This window comes from Pteropus vampyrus, unplaced genomic scaffold (assembly GCF_000151845.1).
Source record: "Pteropus vampyrus isolate Shadow unplaced genomic scaffold, Pvam_2.0 Scaffold50, whole genome shotgun sequence".
NCBI lineage: Eukaryota > Metazoa > Chordata > Mammalia > Chiroptera > Pteropodidae > Pteropus > Pteropus vampyrus.
This window is the reverse complement of record NW_011888831.1, coordinates 6,764,737-6,787,799: the sequence shown is the minus strand read 5'-3', so window position 1 is coordinate 6,787,799 and position 23,063 is coordinate 6,764,737. Positions and strand designations below refer to the sequence as shown.

General features: G+C 52.7%; 1 protein-coding gene across 1 annotated transcript in view; it reads right to left on the bottom strand.

Annotated features, from left to right (window-relative positions):
- Positions 1–18,064, bottom strand: part of SEZ6 (seizure related 6 homolog) — a 43,553-nt gene extending 25,489 nt beyond the window's left edge. The window contains exon 1 of the mRNA XM_011359935.2: positions 17,913–18,064. Coding sequence (XP_011358237.2) covers positions 17,913–17,967 — 55 coding nt within the window. The 5' untranslated portion in view covers positions 17,968–18,064. The remainder of the gene's footprint in view (positions 1–17,912) is intronic.
- Between the last annotated feature and the right edge of the window lie 4,999 nt (positions 18,065–23,063).

Sequence of the window (23,063 nt, the reverse complement as noted above, 5' to 3'; positions counted from 1 at the left end):
CTCTTTACCCACCTCCCCAGATGTCACATGGTCTTTGCCAGGTGAGCTGAGACTGATCTTAGCATGTCACAGGAAGAGGAGCTTTTCTCATCAGCCCCTGGGGCTCCAGTGTCCCCTTCCAGGATTGCCTAATAGGAGATGTGGCCCGTGGCTCCCAGGATAGTTACCTGTGGGATTCTTCATTGGGAGAGGGCGTGCAAAGAGATCCTCTGTCTCAGGAAGGGACCATAGTGGGGCCAGCTCCTCCCGTGGGCTGCCAGGTGGGTGCTGGGCAATGGAGCAGAGCTAATGGGCACCTCCCGTCACTGTCGATTGCACTGATTGTGTTATCTGGGGGGACTGAACACTTGGTTAAATGGGATTGAGATAGCATATCAAACGAGCAAATTGATTCGGCAATCAGCTGCCTCTTGGTCCCGGAGGGTGCCACCCACTGTCAGAGAGGGTAAGATAATCTCAGGGAAACAAGCCATTTCTGGGGAGAGGGCATCTCCAGACAGCCTGGTTGACTCTGATGGAAGCCTGAAGCCCTTCCCGTAACTTCCCACTTGCATTCCTGGGTTTTTCTCAGCCTGGCTTAACTGAGTTTAAAGGTGCAAAGACTGACAAAAGGGGAGAGTGTGGTGCAGTGGTCAATGGAAGGACGCGTCAGGGGCCCAGATGCCCAGTCTTACCAGGCACCTATAGTATGCCACACACTGAGTCAGGCTGTCCCCAGATCTTGTGTTATTTAATCGACTCTACAACTCTATGAGATGGGAATCTTATTCCCACATTATAGCCCAAGACCCTGAAGCAAAGAGAGGTGAGATGAGGACTTGCCCACTGGTACAGTGGTGGAACTGAGATTTGAACCTACGTTAATCTGGGTTCAAAGCCTTAGTCTTTCCATACCAACTGATCTCACGGGACAAGAGACAAGAGCTACCCAGCAGAGTATACTCTAGCCCAGAGAGAGGAATGGACTTGTCCTAAGTCTCATGTAGGTTAGAAGTGGAGCTGGGGCCAGAGTTTCTGGCATCTGAGACCTGAGTTGAGCCTGAATCAAGTGGGGCCCTCAGGAAACCTTCTGGTTGGGACCCAGGTTGCCCCCACCTGGGGGCATATCTGAGTATGGAACCCAAACCAGAGACCCAACAACACTGAGTCACAGAGTCACACATACTTGGGTTCAAATGTCAGCTCTGTCACTTAAAAGTCATGTGGACCTGGGCAAGCTTTTGTGTCCTTGGCGATAAAATAGGCACTTTGGAGAGGTTTTATGAGAATCTGAACGCTCTAAATAGCAGTTTCCCTGGGGCACTGAGGGAAAAGCCATACTTCAAGGCTGGGCAGCCCCTGGTCAGGGCAATACTGAGGCAGGCTTCTAGAGTGGGGCCTCTCCTCTCTGGGAGACGGTGTTCCTTATGTGTAGCCTCCGTGTAGAGTGCAATACTGCACCACCCCTGCAAAGTGCAGCCACCTTCAAGTCCTGCATGTCTGTGGGGGACAGAGCTTTGGCCCACAATAAGATAGACCCCATGATCCCCACCTGCCCAGTTTACCTAGTGCCAGAACATAGGAATGTACTCGCCCCTCCCTTCCTCTTTGCCCCTGGGCTGGGGGCTGCATCTTCCAAGTGGGCTGGGTCTGAGAAACACCATACCCCTCTCTCCACCACTCTCCCCACAGCAAAGGAGGCCTGGAGCTTCCTGGAAGCCCCCAGCCCTGGAGTGGCCCTGCCTCTGCTGCTGCCCTGGGCCCTCCCCCCTACATTAGCTCTTAAGCTATGCAAATAGACATCGGAGGGAGCCCTGTTTAAAGTATTTAGACAAAATGAAAAAAGGCTTTCATCGGCACTAATGAGCCATTCAAGATGCCTCCCCAATGGATTCTCTCCCGCTCCTGCCTCCCGCCCATGCCACCTCCTGTTGCCCCTCTTGAGATTGAAGGCCCCCTCCCACCAGCCCCAGCCTGGGCCTCCCAGGGAAGGCCTCCTGCCCTGCCACCCGCTCCTCAGGGCCCAGCTGGGTGAAGGTAGAGATGAGGGCCCATGTATCCCACCCCCAACAGGCTGGGATTGGAATGGGGGAGGGGGATCTAGCTGATTTTTACGGGAAGCCATACAACTAGGGACTCCTCTTCATAGCATCCAGCTATGTAGGTGTTATTGTCTTTGTCTTATAGAGCGGGTAACTGAGGCTCAGTGAGGCCCAGGAGGCTGCCAAGGGTCACAGTGCTGGTGAGCTGTGGAGCTGGAATTGGTCTGTGTGGAGGTGGTGATGAAGGGTCAGAGTCATTATGCAGTGTCCCTGTCTGGGGGAACCACTGCACGAGGCAACAGTTTACAACTCCAGATGCCATTCAAGGACAGGTTGGCTGACCCCTTGGTGCTATTTTTCTGCAGCTCTTTCTCTACCATAGGCCGGAAATATCTCATGTTCTAATCCCAAATCTATGCTTCACCAGCTGTGTGACCTGGGCAGGGGCTGCCCACTCTAGCCTCCGTTTCTTTATCTGTAGAGTGGAGACATCTTGGGTGTGGTGAGAGCCATCTAGACAGGTGTATGCTCTCATTTGCCAGCCCAATGCCATTCTCTGCAAGGGCAAGGGGAACCTCCTGTCACTCTGGCAGCCCTGCAGAGGTGCCAGACATTCTCTCTCCAGGGCCTAAGCTGCTAGACCCTCTGACATAGACACAGGAGGAGAACTCAGAGCTCTGAGGTGTCAGGCTTGATCTCCTCCTTCTGGCAACAGCACCAGCTCTCAGCTGGGGGAGGGGCATGACTGCAGGTAGGTATGGGGGAAGCCTGGGGGATACAGTGGGCAGGGAGCCCATTTCTCTGGGTTCTGGAGGTTAAGCTGGCCCAGCATAGGGAGAATGAGAATTTAATGGGTTCCATTTATTAGCCCATAAAAGTTAATGAGTTTATTCTGGAGGTTCTCTGGCTCTTTTCAAGTTTTAATAGGGGATTAGTGAGGGCCCAGCCCCTTCAGACCCCCATTATCCCAGAGCCTGGAGGAAGGAAGAGGAGCCCTGGGAGTAAGAGACTCTGAGTCCCCTAGAGCCAGCGCCTGGTCTCCACAGTGACAATTTCACTGGGTCAACTCTGCCCACTGAACTGAGGGGCCCCAGCTACAGGCTGGCAGGGCCAAATAGGGTCCCTGAGGCCTGAGGTCCAGTTCTAAAGGCTTCTGATTTCATGTGTTACTGAATTAATTATCCCTACAGTGTTCCTGCATTTGAGGTAGGTTTGCAGCTGTCCAACTACTTATATTAAAAGGGAAGGCAATATAAGCCCTGTTCGACAAATGGAGAAACTGTGGCACAGAGCTGGGATGTGGCTGCTCCAAGGTTTACCTAGAAGATATGGCAGAGCCAGAATGGACACAGTCCTGTGGTCTGGAGCCAGGCAGCTGGGGCTGCTAACAGCTGCTATCACTCAGTACTGTGTGCTGACCATGCACTTAGCACCCTCACATGTCATCTTGTCCTCCCCTTACTCCAGGGAAGTTTGGGTCATTATCCCTAGAGATAAAAACACTGAAGCCCAGAATGGTTAATTAGCTTGTCCAAGGTCACACAGCTAATGAATGGCAAGCCTGGGAGCAGAACCAAGAGCTGGGCAGCACCACAGCTCAGCTTTGTCCATTGTTCCCACTGGCCCTCAGCTGTAGCTCCTGGGGCCTCCTATCTCCCCACCAGCTTGGCTGCCACTATCCAAGGGCACTCGTGCTGGGGGCCCTGCAGCTCTGGGTGATGGAGAAGGAAGTCCTGGTGGTGTCCTGGAAGGGCAGTGGTTGGGATGGGCACAAAGATATACTCGAAGAGAACTTCTCTGCCAGAATAGGTGCCTTCCTTCTTCTGGCCCATTTGCTCACTACTTTGTCTCGTCAAACCTTCCCCATCCCACCAGGCCTAGCCTCTATCCCCGCTCTGGGGAGCCATCTCTTCCTGGCCCAGTGGGTGACAATAGCTCCCTCCTCTAACCTGGTGGGACCTCAAAACATGTAGAGCTTGTGTCTATGGGCAAGAATCCAGTCCAAGACATCTCTTCCCATATCTCTGTAAACAAATGCTGACCCTTGGTGCTAGGCACAGTGAAGGGTGGACTTGGGGCACACAGTTTCCAAGCCAGGATTCTGCCTGTCTACATATTTGGAAGGTTCTCTGCTCCCCAAAGCACCTGGCGCTTGGCCAGCAGGGGTGAGCAGGGGCATGCAGGGGTGGATGGGCAGCCAGCCTTTGGCAGTGTTCCAGTACAGCCCCAACTGGCAATTGATGCAGAGTGTCTGCTGGCACAAGCTGGTGGGTCCCCCAGCCCCAGACTACCCTCCCCTTCCCCAATCACTGACCACTCCCTGTCACACCTTGCTACCTTCTCTTGGTCAACCCTTGGCAGTCCAGTCAAATCTCAAGTACAGATATGAATAGGGGAACCTCCTCTTGGCCAGGCTTCCAGCAAAGAAGTGGCTGATCCTAGAATCTGAGTCCTTGTAGCCTTTTTGAGTGTCTCATCTCTCCCTCATTTTACTCAGGAAGAAACTGAGTCCCAGGTCACACAACAAACTTAGGGCAAGGCTAGGACTCAGGATGTTGGGGCTCGGAGAGCATCTGGCCCAACTGATCTGAAGCGCAAACCCTCTAATACTCTGGTCTGTCCACCATCCGTGGCATACTGGGGGCATACCCAGGGACAGAGAGTACACTGCTTCCTGAGGTGCCAGGACAGCTACTTCCCTCACCATGGGCTGGGGTGGTGAGTCACCCTGGGTTTAGATATCTCCAGGGTTGGTATCTTCTTGCCGGATGACAGGAGCATGGGTGGGGGTAGTGGGCGACAGCCAGGTAGGTAGGTGCCTCACTGGTCCTGCCCCTAACAGGCTAAGTCCCTCTGTGAAATCACTTCCCCAACTCCAGCCTCAATTTCCCCAACAGTAAAATGGAATAAATATGTAAGGATCCTACCAGTTTTCACATTCCAGGATCCTGTGAGCCACAAAAAAGTCTCTATGAATAAAAATATTGAATGCTACTGTTTACTGAGCATTTACCACACACCTAGCACCATTCTAAGTACTTTACCTGAATTAACTCATTTAATTTCCATATAACTTGTTTTATCCTATTTTACAGATGAAGAAACTGGGATCCAGGGGAGTGCAGTTCCCAAGTTACCAGTTTGGATGTGTCAGATTCAAACCCAGAGGCTGGCCAGCCCTACAGCAGTGCTATCTAATAAAACTTTCTGCGATGATGGAAATATTTTATACCTGTGTATCCAGTATGGGAGCCAGTAGCCATACATGGCTACTGACTACTTGAAATGTGGCTAGTTAGACTGAGTAACTGAATTTCAAATTTTATTTCATGTTAATGAGTTTACACTTAAATAACCACATGTGATTGGTTAGTGGCTACCATAATGGAAAGCATAACTCCATTACCAGACCTCTCAACCCTGCAGTGTTCGCCACCTCTCAGAAGGGGAGAGCCTAGTGTGGGGGTCCCCAGAGAAGAATTAAGATGGGGTGGAGTGTCTTCTCCCTTCCTTTATGCCTGAGAAAACTAGGGACTGTGGTTGGGCAGGGAGAAATGACAAGAAGCCCTGGGACTTCTTTAGGTTTTTCATAAAGAAGGTTTTTCAGGGTTTAGGAAGGTAAGTGTCCCCCCTGCCCAGTGATGTTTGCTTCTCAGCCTTGGCGGAGCGCTAGTGTTCTGAGGGATGGGATATTCAATAGGCAACTTTTAGAGATCAGGTAGAGCTAGTTTAGGGGATTTTATGGATGGAGGACAGCCAGGAACACTTGGCCTTGTGTGATTTGGCCCAGGATGGGGCCAGGGTGTATGACTGTTCCATGATGATGCCTGCTGTGCTCTGTTGACTTGTCCCTACCTCGCTGCCCAGTCAGGACCACAGGGGACTGGCCTGGCCACTACCCCAGCAGCAGAGCAGCTGCTTGGCCTTGGGGCCCGGGGAGGTCACTCACATTTATTGAGCACCCCCTATGGGTTAAGCATGGACCTCTTAAAGAGCTATCTTCCTCCTGGAGCGGCAGCCTTTTGTGCTTGGAATCCATATTTTACACTTTACATGTGAAGGAATTGAGGCTGAGAGGCAAAGTGAATCATGCTAGTTCATATAGGAGAAAAGCAGCAAATAAGGGGTTTGAATTGGGTCAGCCTGTTTCACAGCCTGGGCTCAAAATTTCTACTGCAGGGAGATGCTGCTTCATATGAACATGTGTGCATGTGTGTGTGTGCAGGACCAGACACATGCATGGGCCACAAGTCATTACCATTTGTCCTTGTCCATGGACACCACACCCTGGAACCTGGCTTCACTTAGTCCTCAATCCCAGAAAGGCCCTAGCTCCCAAAAGGGATGCTCTTCTTCCCAAAGCTGCTGCTCTACTCCCTTCATTTTACTCTGCTCCCTCCTTAGACCCTAACTTGACCCTTCCTGGGAGATTCACTGCCCCACAACCTCTCAGGCTCTGGGTGAGTGGGAGGAAGGCGAATAGCTCTGGGCTGTGGCTGGGCCCTCCCTCTTCTCCCCACTGCCTTCTAGGAGTCTGTGACCAGGAGCCCAGAGTAGAGGGAGCTTCCAGCTAACTGCCACGTTTTCTGCTTTCCAATTTAAAATCTAATATGGTCTTGCCACTGCAGAGCTGGGGGCTGGAGAGGTGATTAATGAGGCCTTTGCTACAGCGTCACCTGCTGTGCTCTACACCTTCCCCTCCGGCCTTGGCCTTGCGTTAGTTACCCCCTCTTGCCTGCCTGCTGGCCCTAGGGGCCTGAGGGCCCTGGCTCTGCCTGACCACAGTTCCTGGGGCTGGGCAGGTGACACAGGTGGCACAGGAGCTGGGGGCCTGAAGCAGGGGTTGAGGGAGAAACAGGGGCTGGCCTTGGAGGTGGGGACAATAGAACTGATCCCCACCCTAGAAAGAGAGGGAGGAACAGCTGGGGACCATTTCCCTCACTGGCCAGGTAAACCAACCAACTGCCTTACTCCACTGATTATGCCAACTCTCAACAGTGTGGCCAGAGCAAGGGAGGGGCATGCCCCTCAGCTAGTGCTCAGGTCAGCCCTCCTTCAGCACCAACAGCTCCCACCACCACCTAGTCAGCAGCAGGGATCTATTTTCTGAGTGGAAAACCTTGGAAACGTCAGCTGGAATGAGGAAGGCTGTGAAGTTAGTTCACTGGTGAAGTTGGGGATGGGGTGATCTAGGGAGGAGTATCCATCCCTTCCAACCTCTGTCCCCTGCCCAGCTCCAGGCATCTGTCAAGGACAGTCCCTCCTAGCCACTGAGCCCAGAAAGATAGGGCCATAAGGTGCCAGAGCCTGAGAGCAAGTACCATCCTGGGCCCCAGACCAACATTTCTGAGCTGCTGCCACCTCCCAGACCCGACCCTGAAGATCAAAAGCCAACACCATTGAGGTTGTTCCCAGCATCTGTGTCTACCTCTGAGATGAATGACCAGCCCAGTATCCCTAAGGTTTTATGGCCTTTAGGTCAGATGAAGAGGCTTTTTCTGTGTATTAGGGCCAAAGTCATCTCTCTGACCTTGCGACTTTTGCCCTGTGGCTGCTTTTGTCAGCTGCATTTGGGAAGAGATGGATTGGGGGAGTTGGTTAGGGATGGAGGGGCCATGAGCCCAGATACCCAGGCTGCCCTCGCCTTTAATGCTGAGGTAGGCTTTTTCTCTCCTGGAGGTCACCAGAGGTAGCTCTGCCACTGACAGGCTGTGTGACCTTGGGTTTACCTTGCCCTCTCTGGGCCTATCTGGCTTTTTAAAAAGTCTTTGGGTGTGTGGAGCAGAGAGTCATAGTCCCCCTGTTATTAGTGGCCAACACTAGGGGCTGATAGAGCCTCCTGATGGGCAGCACTGAAGGTGAAAGGGACTTGGCAAGTCAGGGGACTATGCTCTGTTGACTTGCCACTTTCTGTATGGGACTGGACCCCAGTCTCATCTCCATCTGCTGATCAGTATTTGTTGAGCATCCGGAGGGCTCGGCTGTGTGTGTGCAAGCATGTGAGTATGCAAGTAAGCATGTATGAGCATGTGCCTGGGGGTGGCACAAAGTGAGAGGTGGGGGATGGAGGTGTGAGAAAAAGACCTAGGGAGAGATTTAACATTTTAGAGCACCTACTGTGTGCCTGTTCTGCTGGCCCACTTGCCTACATTATCTGATTGATAATCCTCCCCATCCCACAGATAAAGAAATAGGATCAGATAGCTGAGGGAGATGGTGTAGCTGGGCCGGGAGGCTGACCTGGGGCCATCCCTACCCTGCTGAGCTTGAGAGACAGACAGTACTGATGCTAGAACAAAAGACCTCTGAAAGCAAGGGCAGCCTGCGCCCAGAGGGCAGACTCATGCTCTGAGGGGCCAGGGCTACCTCTCTCCTTGGTCTTTAGGTTTAGACCCCTTGAACTGCTGTACTCTACCCCTCCCAGCTGGTATCAGTTTTCGGACCAGCTGGGACAGTGGTGGGGTGAAACCCAGAAGCCCCAAGGGCCTAGAGGACAAGGGGCTCCAGTGGTGGCCTTTTGGCAGAGTTGAGCCATAGCAGGGACCTGAAAACCCTCTGGGAAGTGCCAGGGCAGTACCAGAGGTCCATCCCTTGGTGGGAGTTGTAAGCTCATCCAGCTATGCCTCTTCCCTGACTTCATGACACTTTGAGCCCCTTTCTGCCTCTCTAGCTTCTATAGGGGAGACCCAGGTGGTCTGGCCTTATTTCTAAATGGCCTGGGGAAGAGTCATTGGAGGCCTGAGCTCTGTCCTTAGGGATTTAGAGGGGGCAGAGGAAGGACAGCCTGAGACCTTCTTTCAGCCCTAAACAGGTGGAATGGAACCTAACCTGTCCCAGGGTGTGGCCCTGCACCTGTCAATGATCCCAGGCTCCCCTTTCTCCTCAGAACCCTAGCCTGTGAGGCTCCCCAAGCTCAGCCTGTCCTCCCCACTTCCCCAGCAAGCCTGAGTGGGGGAGGGGAGGGGTGCAGAGAGGCTAAAAATAGCAGCAACAGCTCCAGCTATGAGTCTCCTTGAGGGGTCAGTGGAGCCCAATATGGGGGAGGAATCAAGTGGAGGGGGGCGGTCTGGGGAGGGGAGAAACCAGCCTGAGCTGGGGCCTGCTGTCTACACCAAGGGCCACAGTCGCAGGATGCAGAGTAAGAAGGGTACAGAAATGCAGGGATATATGGACACAGACACCCAGGAATAGATGGACAAGCCAGGCAGAGATGTACACAGATATGACTATCTGCACATCTGGGGCTTCTCCTCACACTCCTAAGAACACCAGATGGGCCCAGCTGTGCAGCTCCCGACCCCTTAGTCTTCTTACCCCAACCTTGCTTTGACCTCCAAGGACTCTGCCAGTCTCAGTGTGTGAACACCTTGAGTTGAGAGGGCTAAGTCCTCCCACACTGTCTCCTCCAGACTCATCTGCTTGAGGCCCGAGGCAGGGAAGAACCAGGGACAGCAGGGGCAGCATTAGGGATACAGGTACAGCAGACTAGACACAGGACACCACCCAGGTGGCTTGGGCCACAGGAGAACCATCCTAACCTGAGCAGCAGGCTTCTTCCTAGCCTGGGCTGGTGGGCAGAGCAGGGGGAGGGGGGCACGGGAGGGAGGTGACTGGATCCAGTAGGGCAGAGGTAGGGCTCTGCCAGGAGAGGAGCAAGAACCGAGTGAGCAGTGAGGGGAGGTGGACTAGTGAGGCTGGATAAGCAAAAGCACGAATGACTTCTCTTGTGTGTGCCTTGCTTGGTCCCACCTTCACACTTTTGCCTGTAGACGCCAGGGGCTCTTCTACCCTCAAAAAGTAACTCGTCCATCTCCTCTATTTCCTCTGACCAACCAGAAAATAGGGCCTCACAACAGGGGGGTCCTGTCAGCTGCCAGACCAGGTGTTTCAAATCACCAGCACATCCCCTTGCTGGGTGTAAATGATGTCTAAGACAATGTCCATCAGAGCAATGAGCCAGGGTGGAGGCCCTTGGAAGCATCCTGAAGCCAATCTTCATCCCTTTGCATTGCTAGGCTCACTTTCCTGGTCAGACCTGGACCAGCTGATGATCACATCCCATTCCTGCCTCAACAGTCCAGCCCTGGGCTGTGCCAGCTTCTGATCCAGCCCCTCTATTGATTACATATTGATTCCTGGTATTGGATAGCTTGGGCTATTGGAGGGCCCTCCCCTCAAGCAGGGCTTTCAGTTTCTTTCCCGTCACTACTCCCTCTGATTTCCTTTGATCCTGATGCTGTTCTGTGAAAGAGTTGGGATGGGCACTATGAATTCCCAAGGAAACTGAGGCACAGGAAGGTGACAGAACTTGCCCAAGGTCACCCAGCCAGCAAAAGCCAATATTGGGTTTAAACCCTGGGGTCCTGTCTCCTTGACCAACATTCTTCTAATTATGTTCTTCCTTTGGGGCTGCCCCTCCTCCTTGAGGCATAACTTGGTTCTTCACATTGCCCAATATCCCCCCTCCCAGGCTCTTGGACTCCCTGGGCACCTGCTGGCTGGTGGGATCGTGGCCAAACACTTAGCAGGTGGCTTAGCAGGGGGACAAAGGAGCTAGTGCTCAGCTGCCGGGCTGGGAGGGAGGGAGGAAGAAGCTATGGAGGGAAAGAGGGATCTGGGCTGAAAGTGGAGAGGGGCAGGGTCTGCTTCTATGCCTTTAATAAGGAGCCAGCATGCAAAGGGGGGTAAAGGGGGGTAAAATACCATGCAAATGAGCATCTGTGTGTGTGTGTGTGTGTCAGTGTGTGTGTGTGTGTGTGTGTGTGTGTGATCTGTGTTTCAGGCACTTTTCATAGTTCTGCCCTCCTAGCCCGATGGACCAGCTGGAAGGAGGGTCTTGAGGGTAAAGAGAGGAGCCCTGAGGAGGGGAAGAGTGGAGAACTGAGGGAGAGGCTGAGGTTGATGCTAGGGTACAGGATTCTGGCTGGACCCCTGGGGATTGCACTAGAGGAGGAGAGAGACCCACTGCTTGGATTCTGCAACACGTGGTTTGGTGGCAGGAGGTGCCCTGCACCTGCTGTGCCTTGTTGGGGAGTTAGGAGAACACTCAGATCCAGCAGAGATAGGAAGAGCTGTGATGGAAGAAACAGGATATCCTAGCCCAGGAACCCCAGAGGCTTGCTGGGCTCTCAAAGATCCAAAAGTTGAGCTGTCTTTTGGATCTCAAAGATCCAAAAGTTGAGCTGAGATGAGAAATTGAGGTCCAGAGCAGCTCCTGGCCAGAGATCTCTTGTGGTTGGATAATGTAGGTGCTGTTGGCATGTCATTTGAATCTCATTTAATTAAAATCAGAGGGTCCCTGGTCTAGATGGGGAAGCAGTCACAGCTGAGCTTATTAAGAAGGCAGCTCCCTCTTTAAACTGAGTTCCTAAAGGGTAGGGATTATGTTGTATTCCTACCTAACAAAGCACTTGATAGGTGCTGAATAGAATGGAGAATGGGTGAGTGGATGAAGAGGTTAAGTTCCTGATGGGAGATATTTAGTGTTCAGAGGACATACAGAGTCCTCTGAGCTGAATGATCAGGTAAAGAGGGTGTGGGAGAGCCAGAATGGCATTCTAGGTATGGAAAAATGGCTTACCGAAAATAAGAGCCCCTTGTCCCTATTGGACACAGCCAGGACCCCCCAACCCCTGCCCCTTCTCGCCAGCCTGCTTACCAGCAAGGCTGTACACTCTGCAGCCAGAGACTTGTATTATTATTGGAGAAGCAGCAGGTTTGTTTGCTCCAGAGCCCGCCGAGAAATCTCAACAATCAATGGCCAACAACACTGCTGGCAGCTTCAGTATCGATCGACCCTCCCATCCCAGGGCTGGCAGTTTGGCGCAGGTAGGCAGGTGGAGGGAAGCTGGGGCAGGCTTGGTGTTAGCCCTGTCCCAGAGCTGAGCTTCAGGCAAGCTTGGGCGTACCCACTGGTGGGCTGGGTCTCAGTGGGGCTGAGGGGCTAGGATGGGGCAGCCAAGGATGCCAAGACTGGAATGATTGGTCCTCTCATTCATCAAGGCCCACAAAGGGTGGGAGAATGAGTCACCCAAGGTCATTTACTTCTGGGCAAAGACTTCAGGGTTCACCTGACTTCCAACTCTGTGCTCTACCCTGGTTTCCAACTCTCAGAAAGGATGTTTTATTCCTTTTCCATTAAGGACTGAACAAGATAAAATTTACAGCAATAAGGACTGAGGGTAGAAATCAGGAAGGTAAGCCACTGTTATCACCAGAAATGTGCTAGAAGAAAGTTAGGGGCCATTTATGCCTTGAGTCCGTCTGACAACATGGGCTTGAATTGGCCTATAAAATGCAGATAATAGCTTTTATCTCACAGAGACATTATGAGGACAAAATGAGCTAATATATATAAAGCACTTCGTACAGTGCCTGGCACATAGTAATAATAACAATAACAACAATAATAAACATTGTATTATTACTGTTATTGTTATTATTAAGATAGTGATACTCTCCTGAGTTCCCATTTGCCTCTACCTAGGCTTTGCCTCAAACTGGGGGAGTGGAGACAGTGCTGGCTATAGCCGGGTTCTGCAAAATGGGCAGGCACTTTGGAGCAGTCTTATAGCTTACTGGCGGTGAAGCCCAGAATAACTGATTTAATCTCTCAGAAACTCAGTTTTCCCATTTGTAAAATGGGAATAACTAGTCTCTCGTATTAAATAGAAAATGGATGTGAGAGGCTTGGCCCCTGAGGGTTCCAGGCCATGCCGCAGACCTCAATACGTGTTTATGAAATGAGTGAATGAATGAATGAATGGTAGATGGATATACCACAGGGACTGTTCTTTTAGGAGATGTGAAAGGTTCATGGACATGAATTGTGGTCTTGAATGACTTCTCAGCCCCCATATTTCCATTCATGAGCATGTCAGGCTCAGAGCTGCTCACAAGGGTTCATGTGGGTTCTTCCAAGCTCTGTGAGGGTGTCTGAAGTTGAGGTAGATGAGGGAGCTATGAAGCCAGATGGCATGGGGTTGCCTCCTACTTACCTCAGTCCTTAAGTTCATACAGGGCACCCCCTCAACCAGCAGAGATGGTACATAAGTGTTGGGGGAGGGAGTCAAGAAACTTGGGCTCTGGGCTTAACTCTACCACTGTCTACCTGTGCAACTCTCATGGATTTATTCACCGTGTATCTAATGTCTGCCATGTGCTAGGCTCTGTGCCACTAGAGACACAGGCAGTGGTAGCAGTAAGAAGTGGCTGGAGAGAGGTGTTAGCCCTCTCAGAATGGCCATCAGCACCCTACCCCCAAACCACTTCAGGCTGACGGCGTGACAGCTTAATTTGTGGAAGGAAAAAACTAAGTAAAGGCTATAATTTACAGTTGGGATAATTGGCCAACTGTTAGGAAAGAGAAAAAAATCCTAACATACAATCTATGTAAAAATAGTGCGCTCACTACGCAAACTCAGCTTCAAGACGCAGTCTCAGCTGTCATGCACCCACCTCTTCTTTCTAAACAGGCAGCTGACCCTAAACTTCTTCCAAATAGGAATTATGGAGCTGCCCCAAGATAGAGGAGGTGAACAAAACAGACTTGGTGGCCTCCTTTCTGAGTTCAGTCTTGCTCCTAGAGAGGAGCATCAAGTAATCAGGTGCTCATGACCCAACAAGATGGTACCTTCATGGGGGAATCCAGGGGATGGTGGGAGCACAGAAGAGTCCCCTGACCCAGGCTGGAGGTGAGGTGAAGCTTCCCTGAGAAACTATATAGTAGATGCCCCATAAATATGTGCTGAAGAATTGCATGAGGTGTAGACTGAGCTGAGACATAAAGCATGAGGTGGAGTGAGGCAGGCTGGCCCAGGAGAAAAAAATTTCAGGCAGAAGGAAAGGCAAGAACCCAGACCGGTTGAGAACATGGCTAGTTTGGAGAACTGCTCGGCCTGGCTAGGTGAGTTGGTTTCCTGCTGGAATTAGTCTGGAAGGGGTCTTGGAGACATCCTAGTGCTTCTCCCTACCTCCTGGCTGCTGACCAGGACTGGCAGCAGCTATTTCTGCCTCTCCCCTTCCAGCCTCTTGCATACAGATCTTGGCTCTTTCTCCCTAAGGAAATATGCATGACTTGACAGCCCCGATGTGGTCCCAGGCTTGGCAACCACCAGCTTGGTGCAACTTTACATTAAACGTTCCAGAAAGTAGAGACCCAGAGAGGGTAGAGGCATGCCTGAGGCCACACAGAGAGCCTGAACTCTTAACCGTCTAGGCTGAGAGTCTTCTTCACTAATTTAATCCCTACACATAGGCCCTTGTCCATACTCTCTTTCTTGTTTTGGGGGTGGGGTACCCAGCTCTGCTAGCTCTGCTCAGGTAGGAGCATAGCATCCCTGGGCTGAGCCCAACCTACCAAATGGGGCCTGAAGGGGCTTGGAGAGGTGGGGATAAGGTGGAGTGGAGGGAGGGGCTAAGGAAACAAGCCCCCCACCATTCAGGCAGCCATGGTGGGAGGGGTATGGAAGCTCTAATTAAGCCCAGTTTCTAATTAAGCCCAGCCCCTGTGTCTCCTATATCCCCATTAGCTCCCCATGGTGTCCCCAAGGCATTTTAAGCTGCCACCCTGCTGAGGAGGCTGGGACAGCCGCCAGGGCCTGCCAAGCTTGATGAGCTTAGGCCTGTGAGGGGCAAAAAGCCAATCCATAATTCCCCTCCAATCCGTGGCAGTTTCTAGGTCCTCCAGCCCTCTCAGCAGCACAACAGAGCCCCCTGCCCGCCATGTCAACCCCTGGGGCACTGAGTGGACTCTTGACTGGCTCCCGTGGGGCCTTATCCCTAGCACCCACTTCCTGACCCAGAAGCATCAGGCTGGGACAGGGAGCTAGGTCTGGAGTCAGCTTTGGCTGCAGCCCCCAGACCCAGGAATGTACTGTCAGAACACTGTACCTAGCGGGGAGTCTGCAGGAAACAGCAATTTAGGTTAAGGCAGGCTGATTTGTTAACCCTTATGACACTGAGGCTCTTGGAGGCCAAGCCCTCATCCTCCTCTTCTTCTTCCTCCAGGCAGTGCCTCCTAGACACCATCCCTTACTTAGTTCTTGGCAGAATAAGCAACCCCTGCTTGCTATCACCTCCCTCCTTCTTTCCACCACATGCTCAGTTAGAGTTCAGAGAGGTGCAGCATCAGTTTAAGGTAACACAGCCAAGGAGCAACCTCAGCCCCTGAAGAACTAGCCACACCCTTGTCTCTGCCTCTTCTGCCTTCACAATCTCTCCAGGCCACATTCACACATGCAGAGTTTAATTAACTTTATTGATATTCAGAAATTAGGAGAATGACTAAAGATAATTGCTCATTAAAAATCATTAAACTGACACAGCAGGCCCCTGCACTCACCAGCCCTCCCACGTCATTTTCCTCCCCTCTTGTGGCAGAATTGTCTGGGCACTGACCAAAGGTTGGGAGTATGACCAGTGGCCCACGCACACCTCATGCCTAGGAACAATCTACTTGGTGGCTTGGCAGTGGCGGGGGTGTGGGGGTGGGAGAGGGAATAAGGGACTGAGCCTGTGGGGTTGAGCCCTGCCCATCAAAATCTCTGACTGCTCCCTTGGTCTCCACTTCTCACTGCTGGGCCATTTGGGCTGCATCCCTTGGCCTATGTGTGAGCAAAGCTCTGAGGGCCCATCTCTCTCGAGGCCATGAGACTGAAAAATACACCACCTGGGCCAAAGAACCTCATAGACTGAGGCCTTTACTGCTTCAGGCCCACCTTCTATTGGCCAAAGCCCCCAGGAGCCTCGAGATGGCTGAATGCACTGCCTCCCAATGAGCTGACTCAGTGGCTCAATTATTAGGACCTTGCACCTCTGCTGAAAGGGAAGAGCGCACTAGGGCCAGCCCAAGTCCAGTCCCTCTCTCCTCAGACCTCACACTGCATGGCTGCTTCCTCTTCTCCCTTAAAGAGTGAAAATAAAGATTTTCCCCAGCAGGCAGACCTGCCTTCCTTGCATATCTCTTGCTTGGGTGGCCCCATGGGCCTTGGAGAGGTTGAGGTGGGTCAGGGAAGGACACTGGTCAGGGACACACAAATCCTTGGTCACAGAGTGGACTCACACCCTCACCTGGACCTCTGGCCACACGAGCCATCCTCCTGGAGACCCGCAGTCTCACCCCGGCCCTGCAGGAAGCTCTCTGGCAGAGACTGTACTGTACACTAGCAGACTTACACACTGCTCACACCCACTCACTGCTGAGCCCTCACCCAACATTCAGATCTCCTAAAGCACAGACCTGCTCAGGTCTGCTACTCCAGACACACTGGGTCTTGGTTACATTCACACTCAGACCCACATACCCACACACAAGGCTTCAAACTACATGCTAGGGGGCACACACAGGCCCTGTGCCCTGTGGGAGCTGTTCAACATAAAGTCGCGGCCAGACACTTTATGTTGAACTCCGAGGAACATCCTCAGACAGCTAGGCCAGAATGCTGGCTTCTCCTCTACTCCCCACCTGGGCGGGGTGAGATTACGGGACTCCTCCTTTCCCATCATCAAGGAAACACGGTTCTGAGTTCCGGTGGCCAAGTAAGGACCCCTGCAAGAGCAGCCAGGGATGGGGTGAGGAAACCTGGCTGAGGTCGACAGGAGCCAGAGGCTCAGAGAGGGGCTTCTGTGTCTCTGAGGATGCAAAGTGAAGAAAACTGCCATCTAGGGGCTCATTCTGGCCCTGGCCCTGAGGCCCTGCCCTCCAATGCAGCTTGGAAGAATTGAGTACATTCTCTCTACTCCACATCAGGCACTACAAACCATACTTTGAGGGGTGGCGGGTCCCAACTTTAAGCAAGGTCCTGGCCACCCCACCAGCCAACTGGCTGCAGTGGAAGGACTTAAGCGTAGGTAGCTTTGGTGAGTGCTTGTTTGGGGGGGGGGGGTTGGCAGCAGATTCCGTGGAGACACCAAAACTGTGCTCCCCCAAAGCACAGAACCCCCATCCTTTCCTTAGTACTCCCCAGCTGCCGCCTGCATGGCCAAGCTCCCCTCGACTGGGACAGATGAAGTTGGAGATTGGACTGCAAACAGGGACCGGGAGGTAGGTCTTCCTGCGACGAATCTGTGGCCGTAGAGTGGGAGGGAGACAAGCAGGAGGGCTGGCTGGAGGAAGAGCTCTGGGCGTGTGTGTGTGTGTGTGTGTGTGTGTGTGTGTGTGTGTGCGCGCGCGCGCGCGCGCGTGCAAGGAAAGGACTTCAGGGAGGGCAAAGTATTTATCCCAGGACTCAGCTACTGCAGCTCAGGGCAAAGGGAGGAGCCCAATATGGGGCTCCAGGCTCTCCGACTTTTCCCCTGGAATTGTGTTCTAGGTTCCGTCTCCCGCGTGGCAGCGCCAAGATAGAGAAAGGTGAGCGACGTCCCAACTCCGCGGCCAGCCGTCATCCGGCCGCGTCTCTCCGCAGTGAGGACGAGAGGCCCCGGAACGTGCAGCAAAGTCGAGCGAAGTTTGGCGGGCGGCAGGGAAGGCGGGACCGCTGGCAGCCAGCAGGATCTTCCAGAATCGCCGCCCTGTGGCCTCCCCCCAAGCACGCGCCCCGGCGCTCTTAAGGCGCCTGGAGTGTAGCGAGGTAGCGAGCGGGTGAGCGCGAGAGTGCGTGCGGGGAGGGGGTGGCATGATGAATTGCAGCAGAGAAATCCCATTAGATCCGGGGAGATGATTAAAGGCGAGGTCTTGGCCAGGCGCGAATGGCGGGAGCCGCGGCAGCTTCCCGCCCGCGGAGCCCGCGCCCCGCCCGGCTCGGCCCGCGCGGGGGCAGCGCAGCCGGTGAAGCGCGGTGCCTGAGCTGGGCAGCCAGATTCACGGGGCTGTGCCCAGGGACGATCCTCCCTTCCCACCCCCGAGACCCCGCCCTCGCCCCCGTTCTGGCGCCGGACGCCGGGGTCCCTTACCGTGAACCAGGAGCGCCAGCAGCGAGGGAAGGAGCAGCGGTACTGCCGGACGCATGGTGTTGGTTGCAGCCGCGCCCCGGGTAGGGGCCGCGGCGGGAGGGCGCGGGGCTCGGCGGGGCGTGGGAGCGGGGTACCGAGCAGGGTCCGGTCCGGGAAAGGGAGTGGGGCCGCCGCCGCCGCCGTCACCAGCTCCAGACAGAATCAGCACCACGGCCAGCGCCTGGCGTCGGTGCCGGGGATCGCCGCGCGGGGCTGGGGGCGGGGGCGCGGGAGGAGCTGCTTACCGTAAAGTCTCATGCAAAGGCGCAGAAGACCCAGCGGCGGGAGCACAGGCTCCCGCGCCGCCGCCAGCTCAGGGCATGCACTGCCCTGCTAATGTGGGCACACGGCCCCCTTCCTTCTGCGCTGCCCACGCCCAACCAAGTCTGTCACCCACATTCCCATTAGCAGCCTGCCAAGGGGGTGGGCTTCTAACCCGATTCTCCATGAGAGAGCAACCTTCTCCCCACCCCATTCTGGTACCTGAGGGCCCCAAGGGTGACCTGAGAAGACGTCTGTGAGTGAGGCAGCTGGTGAGGCCCGCGTGCCCTTGTGGCAGCTCCGTCCTGGACCGATAATGAAGATGGCTTTTGAGCGTACAAAGGACAGTAAATTATTACTTTGCGCTCAATAAATGCCAGGGCTTCAGGCAGCTGCATCAGCAGCAAACTGTGCTCACAGAAAAGCTTAATTATCCTGATATTATAGTTAAAAGCCAGTGGTACTTGTGTCCTGGGAGGACATTTTTTACTTGGCAGAAGGCAACCTGGGCCAAGCTGTGGGCAACTGAAGATAGTATCCTGGGTCCCCATGCAGCCCTGGATCTCCAGGACCTTGTTTTGCCTCTCCTACAGGACCAGAGAAGCCACAGTGCCAGCCAGTGAGAGCAGACCTTTCATGCCTATTCCTACTCAGGTTCCTGAAACTGGTGGAGAAAATGGGACAGGCATGGGGAGGTCAGGCATTTCCCTGACTATTTTAGACAGAGACTCCAGGGGAGTAGCTAGAGAGGCTGTACCATTCAAGGGCATGGAAAAATAAGGTTCCAGGGCTCTGTTTGGGCTGTGGATCCCCAGTGAGTCTCAGGACAGCAAAAAGGGCAGTCACAGCTGTGCTATCCCAGAGGCTTATGTTTAGACTCAGGGGTTTTTGTCTCCATTGATGGGCTAACTTGAAGAGCCTCAATGGACATGATGCAACATGACCCTGTGACTGATATTACTATTCCCTCTAGAAGAAGAGGGCTGAATACCCTGTGGCCCTTAGGGATAAGGACAGCTTTCTCTTTACTTCTTTTCACATGCATTTGGCTCCTTCCCAAAGTTTCCAAACCCTAATCATTGTCTAACGCCCTTCCTGATCTCATCCTGGAAGCAGGTGGCAAGATTTCTGCTCTTAAGTTTCATTCCTCTGAGAGTCTTCTGGTCCTTACTACCTCTGTGGTTTTCCAGTTTTGCTTGTCATATTCTCTCTAGATCCTCTTCCTGCACCTCAACCGCTGTAAAAAATACCAGGCAGCAGGCAGGTGGCGTGGAATTATCTGAGAGAGTCACTGGGAGAGGATTTCTTCACAGTCATTTCAAGAAGCTGAGAAAAAAGAGGGCAGTAGCAGAAGGATGGTAAAGGGGTGGGGGGAATTGACAAAAGGATCAGTAGTGGGAAGAGGAAGCCAGGAAAGAAGGTGCAGAAGGGGAGGGAGAAAGAGAGTTGCTAACAGAGAAGGGAGGTAGAAGGTTCTGTGGCTGAGGGGAGTTTGGAGGAAATACTGGCAAACGGCATGAGAGTCTTCCTTTCTTCCTTGAAGGTATTTCTGAGCTCCTCCTTGATTCCCGGGCCCCTCTGGACTAAGCAGCTTGGGCAGAGGAAGGTGAGTCATGACCCAGGGGTTAACCTTGTATGCCAGGATGATTCGTGGGGATTTGGAAGCTGGTAGCAGGCTTGTCTCCTGGCAGTTGGGCTCCTTGATAGGCTGGGCACTCACAAGAAGGAGGGTAAGAGGAGCCACCCAGGAACTTGCTACACTACTCTCCCTATTGCCCCAACAAATTTAGGCATTTAGGAGGGGGTCCAATGGAGATTACAAGTCTCAGAATGTAGCACACTGCCCTGAGCTCAGAGGGTGGATTTGTACTGCATGATGGAAACAATAATGCAGCTGGGCTGTCCCTCCCTCCTAAAGATACTCAATGTGATCTCCTTGCCATGGGTCCCAGTTTGGTTGAGACAGAGCCTAGGCCAAACTGGGAAGCAATAGAGGTTCTGTCAAGCACCCTGTCTCATGTCCCCAAAGGGTCCATTCTGTCTAGACCGTAGCATCACCCACAAACTGAGGACAGTAACATGCCTTAGGGGACATTCAGCAGTATGCTGCAGGCTTATTGTGTACTCAAGTCATATACACATTTGAAAGTGGCATCCTGGGGAAACTTGCAAAGCTCCCTTCACTGGTCTCATTTTTCCTATTCTCTTTGTGTCTCCCACCTGGCTCCTTGCCACTAGAGGACCCTGGGTTTCCCTTGTCTATGTAATTGTTTGCTTAATTTTCTGTCTTCTCTACTAATTGTCAGCTCTGTAAATGCACAGAGCATGTCTGTCTCCTCCATCCCAAACTGCCTGGCCCACTGCCTGGCCCATAGTAGATGCTTAATAAATACTCGTGAATACATGATGGCCTGGGTGGGGAGAGTGTCTAAAGCCCAAGGCAGGTCATTGGTGTCAAACGAGTGTTGTGAGATAATGGAGAAGGGGACAGTTGCTTCTTTTTGGGGTGAGGAAAGGTCATTGAAAGCTTTACAAGGCAGGCAGGTGGACTGAAATTAATTCTTAAATATATTTTAGGTTTCAGTTGGTGGAGAGGAAGAGGGAGGACATTGAAACTTGAGGGAGTGGCTTATGCAAAGGCAAATGGTGAAAAATGTAAGGTAGTCCTGGGGTCAGTGAGAAGACTGGTTTTAGTGGAACAGGGAGCTCCTGCAGGAACGAAGGAGGAAGAATTGAAGTAAGCTGGTGTCAGGTTTTATGGTCATCTGAGCTGCAGGACATCTTGGTGACTACAGTGAAGGGATTAGCCCATCACAGAGATATTTGCACCAAAACAAGGGAGTCTGGAATTATTAAGGGGGGTTTTCAAGTACCATGGCAAATGTTAGAAACTGAGGGATTCACTGCTGACTCATAAGGTTGTGAGGGGGCATCTGAGTTACAACGGTTGTGTTAAGACTGAGAGCCAGAAAGAGGGAAGAATAGGCTCTCCAATTCCAGGGACCCTCACAGCTTCTGCCCAGACAGCACCCAGATATCTAGCCCACACCCCTGGAGAAGCCAGCCTCACTTTCACAATTCCAAACAGTCCATCAATTTGTGGGATCACAGGCACGTCGGTAACTTATTTAAAAGTCTCTTCCTAGATGACACTTGATTTCTGAGTGAAAGGAGAAAAAAATTAGTCTTCTCTAAGATTTCAAACCAGAGCTACATCTTCTGTGGAGTCAGGAAGACTTGAGGGTTTCAGAGAAGCAGGGGCAGGGGCTGCCACCTCACTCAAGAGACCCCCAAGGTCACAGAGCTGCTTGCTCATGTCAACTCACTCCTCAGATGGGGCTCCCACTCTGGGATGCCACGGCTCCAGCCAGGCTTCCTGGAGTACCTAAAGTCAAGCATTTGCATTTAGAGGTAGGAGGTGGGCCTACCCTGGTAAATGCAGGGTCCTGGCTCCTGAGCATTTGCTCTGCTCCAGGAGCAGGGCTAGATCAGCAGTATCAGAGCCTAGGGTGGATGGAGACAGCAGCAGAAACTGGTTTGATGTAAGCTGCTTTCCATCTCCAAACCAAGGCCTCTAGTTTGCCCACCACCCCCAGCCAAGGCCTTTGATCCTCTGCAGCTCCATAAATGTTTAATGCCACCAGCTGGGCAGGAATGAGGCAGGTGGTGGAACAGAAAGACTGGGGATAGGACTTAAGATCCATGAGGTTGGTTAGATTGTGTTCATGTGGGAGCCCTGGGATGGTGGGAGGAAGCCTTCTCCCTCCATGTGACAGAAGTCCCAGGGTTCAAGTTTGTGCTACTAATAAAGGAAACTCTTTAAAAACCCACCAAGAGGCTGAGAATAAAACAAATAATCAATTGTAGAAGCCCAATCCCTGGTTTGATTGAAGGAGAAAGATGAAAGTTAAATGACAATCAAACGCAAATACAGCTCAACAAACACCACAGCAATTAGTAGGCGCAGAAACCACATGGTGCTTGCAGGCAGCAGGAGTTGGCAGTTTGGAAGCCTGGGTCTGCAGAGGTGACGGGAGTGGGGCCATTTTAATGGACAGTTAAATAGATGCAAAAAAATCCCTGCATCTACTTTGCATACACTGCTAATGCTTGGGGAACTGGAATACTGACATCCAGAGAGAGGTCATGCCACCTTCTGCGGCTGCCTCTGCGTCATCTCAGAATAGAAGAGGACCTGAATGCCTGGGAGGTGGGCTCTTGGATCAGAGGACCTTGAGAGGGTCATGCCAGTCTCATTGGATTCTTCATACCAGCTGGTGCCGAAAGGATGAGGGTTGAAGTTGAAGGGAGCCTGTAGGGTCCTCTGGGAAAGGGCTCAAGGTGCTGGCCTTCCAACAGCCCAAAGGCCCAGTGAGAGCAGCCTTATCCTCTAGATTTGCATAATGCTTTGCATCTCATTTGAATGTTATTAATTTGGTGTAAGGCTAGGTTGGCACAGTGTAGAAAAGAGAACAGCTGGGTTTCTCCCTCCCATCTGTACCCCAAGGCTCACCCTGAGCATAGCCCTCCCTAACTTGGGGGGCAGGAGGCCTCCACTTCTACCACCCCCTCAATGTTCTCTGGCACTTGGAGAGTCTCTTGGTGAAGACGGCTCCTAAAAGCCAAGGCTGCCTGGGCAGCGGGACCACCTGCAGAGTTATACAAAAGGAAAAAGAAGAGTCCCCTATGGTCGGTGCCACTCACCAGACCCAGAGAAACCACGGGAAGATGCTGGCAGCCGTCTCCCCAAGCACTCAGGTGGCTTGGTTTGGAAAGGGTCCAAAGATAATAACCTAGAGAGGAAAGGAACAAAGACAGGTGAAAATCCCAGAGAAATATAGAGGGCTCTTG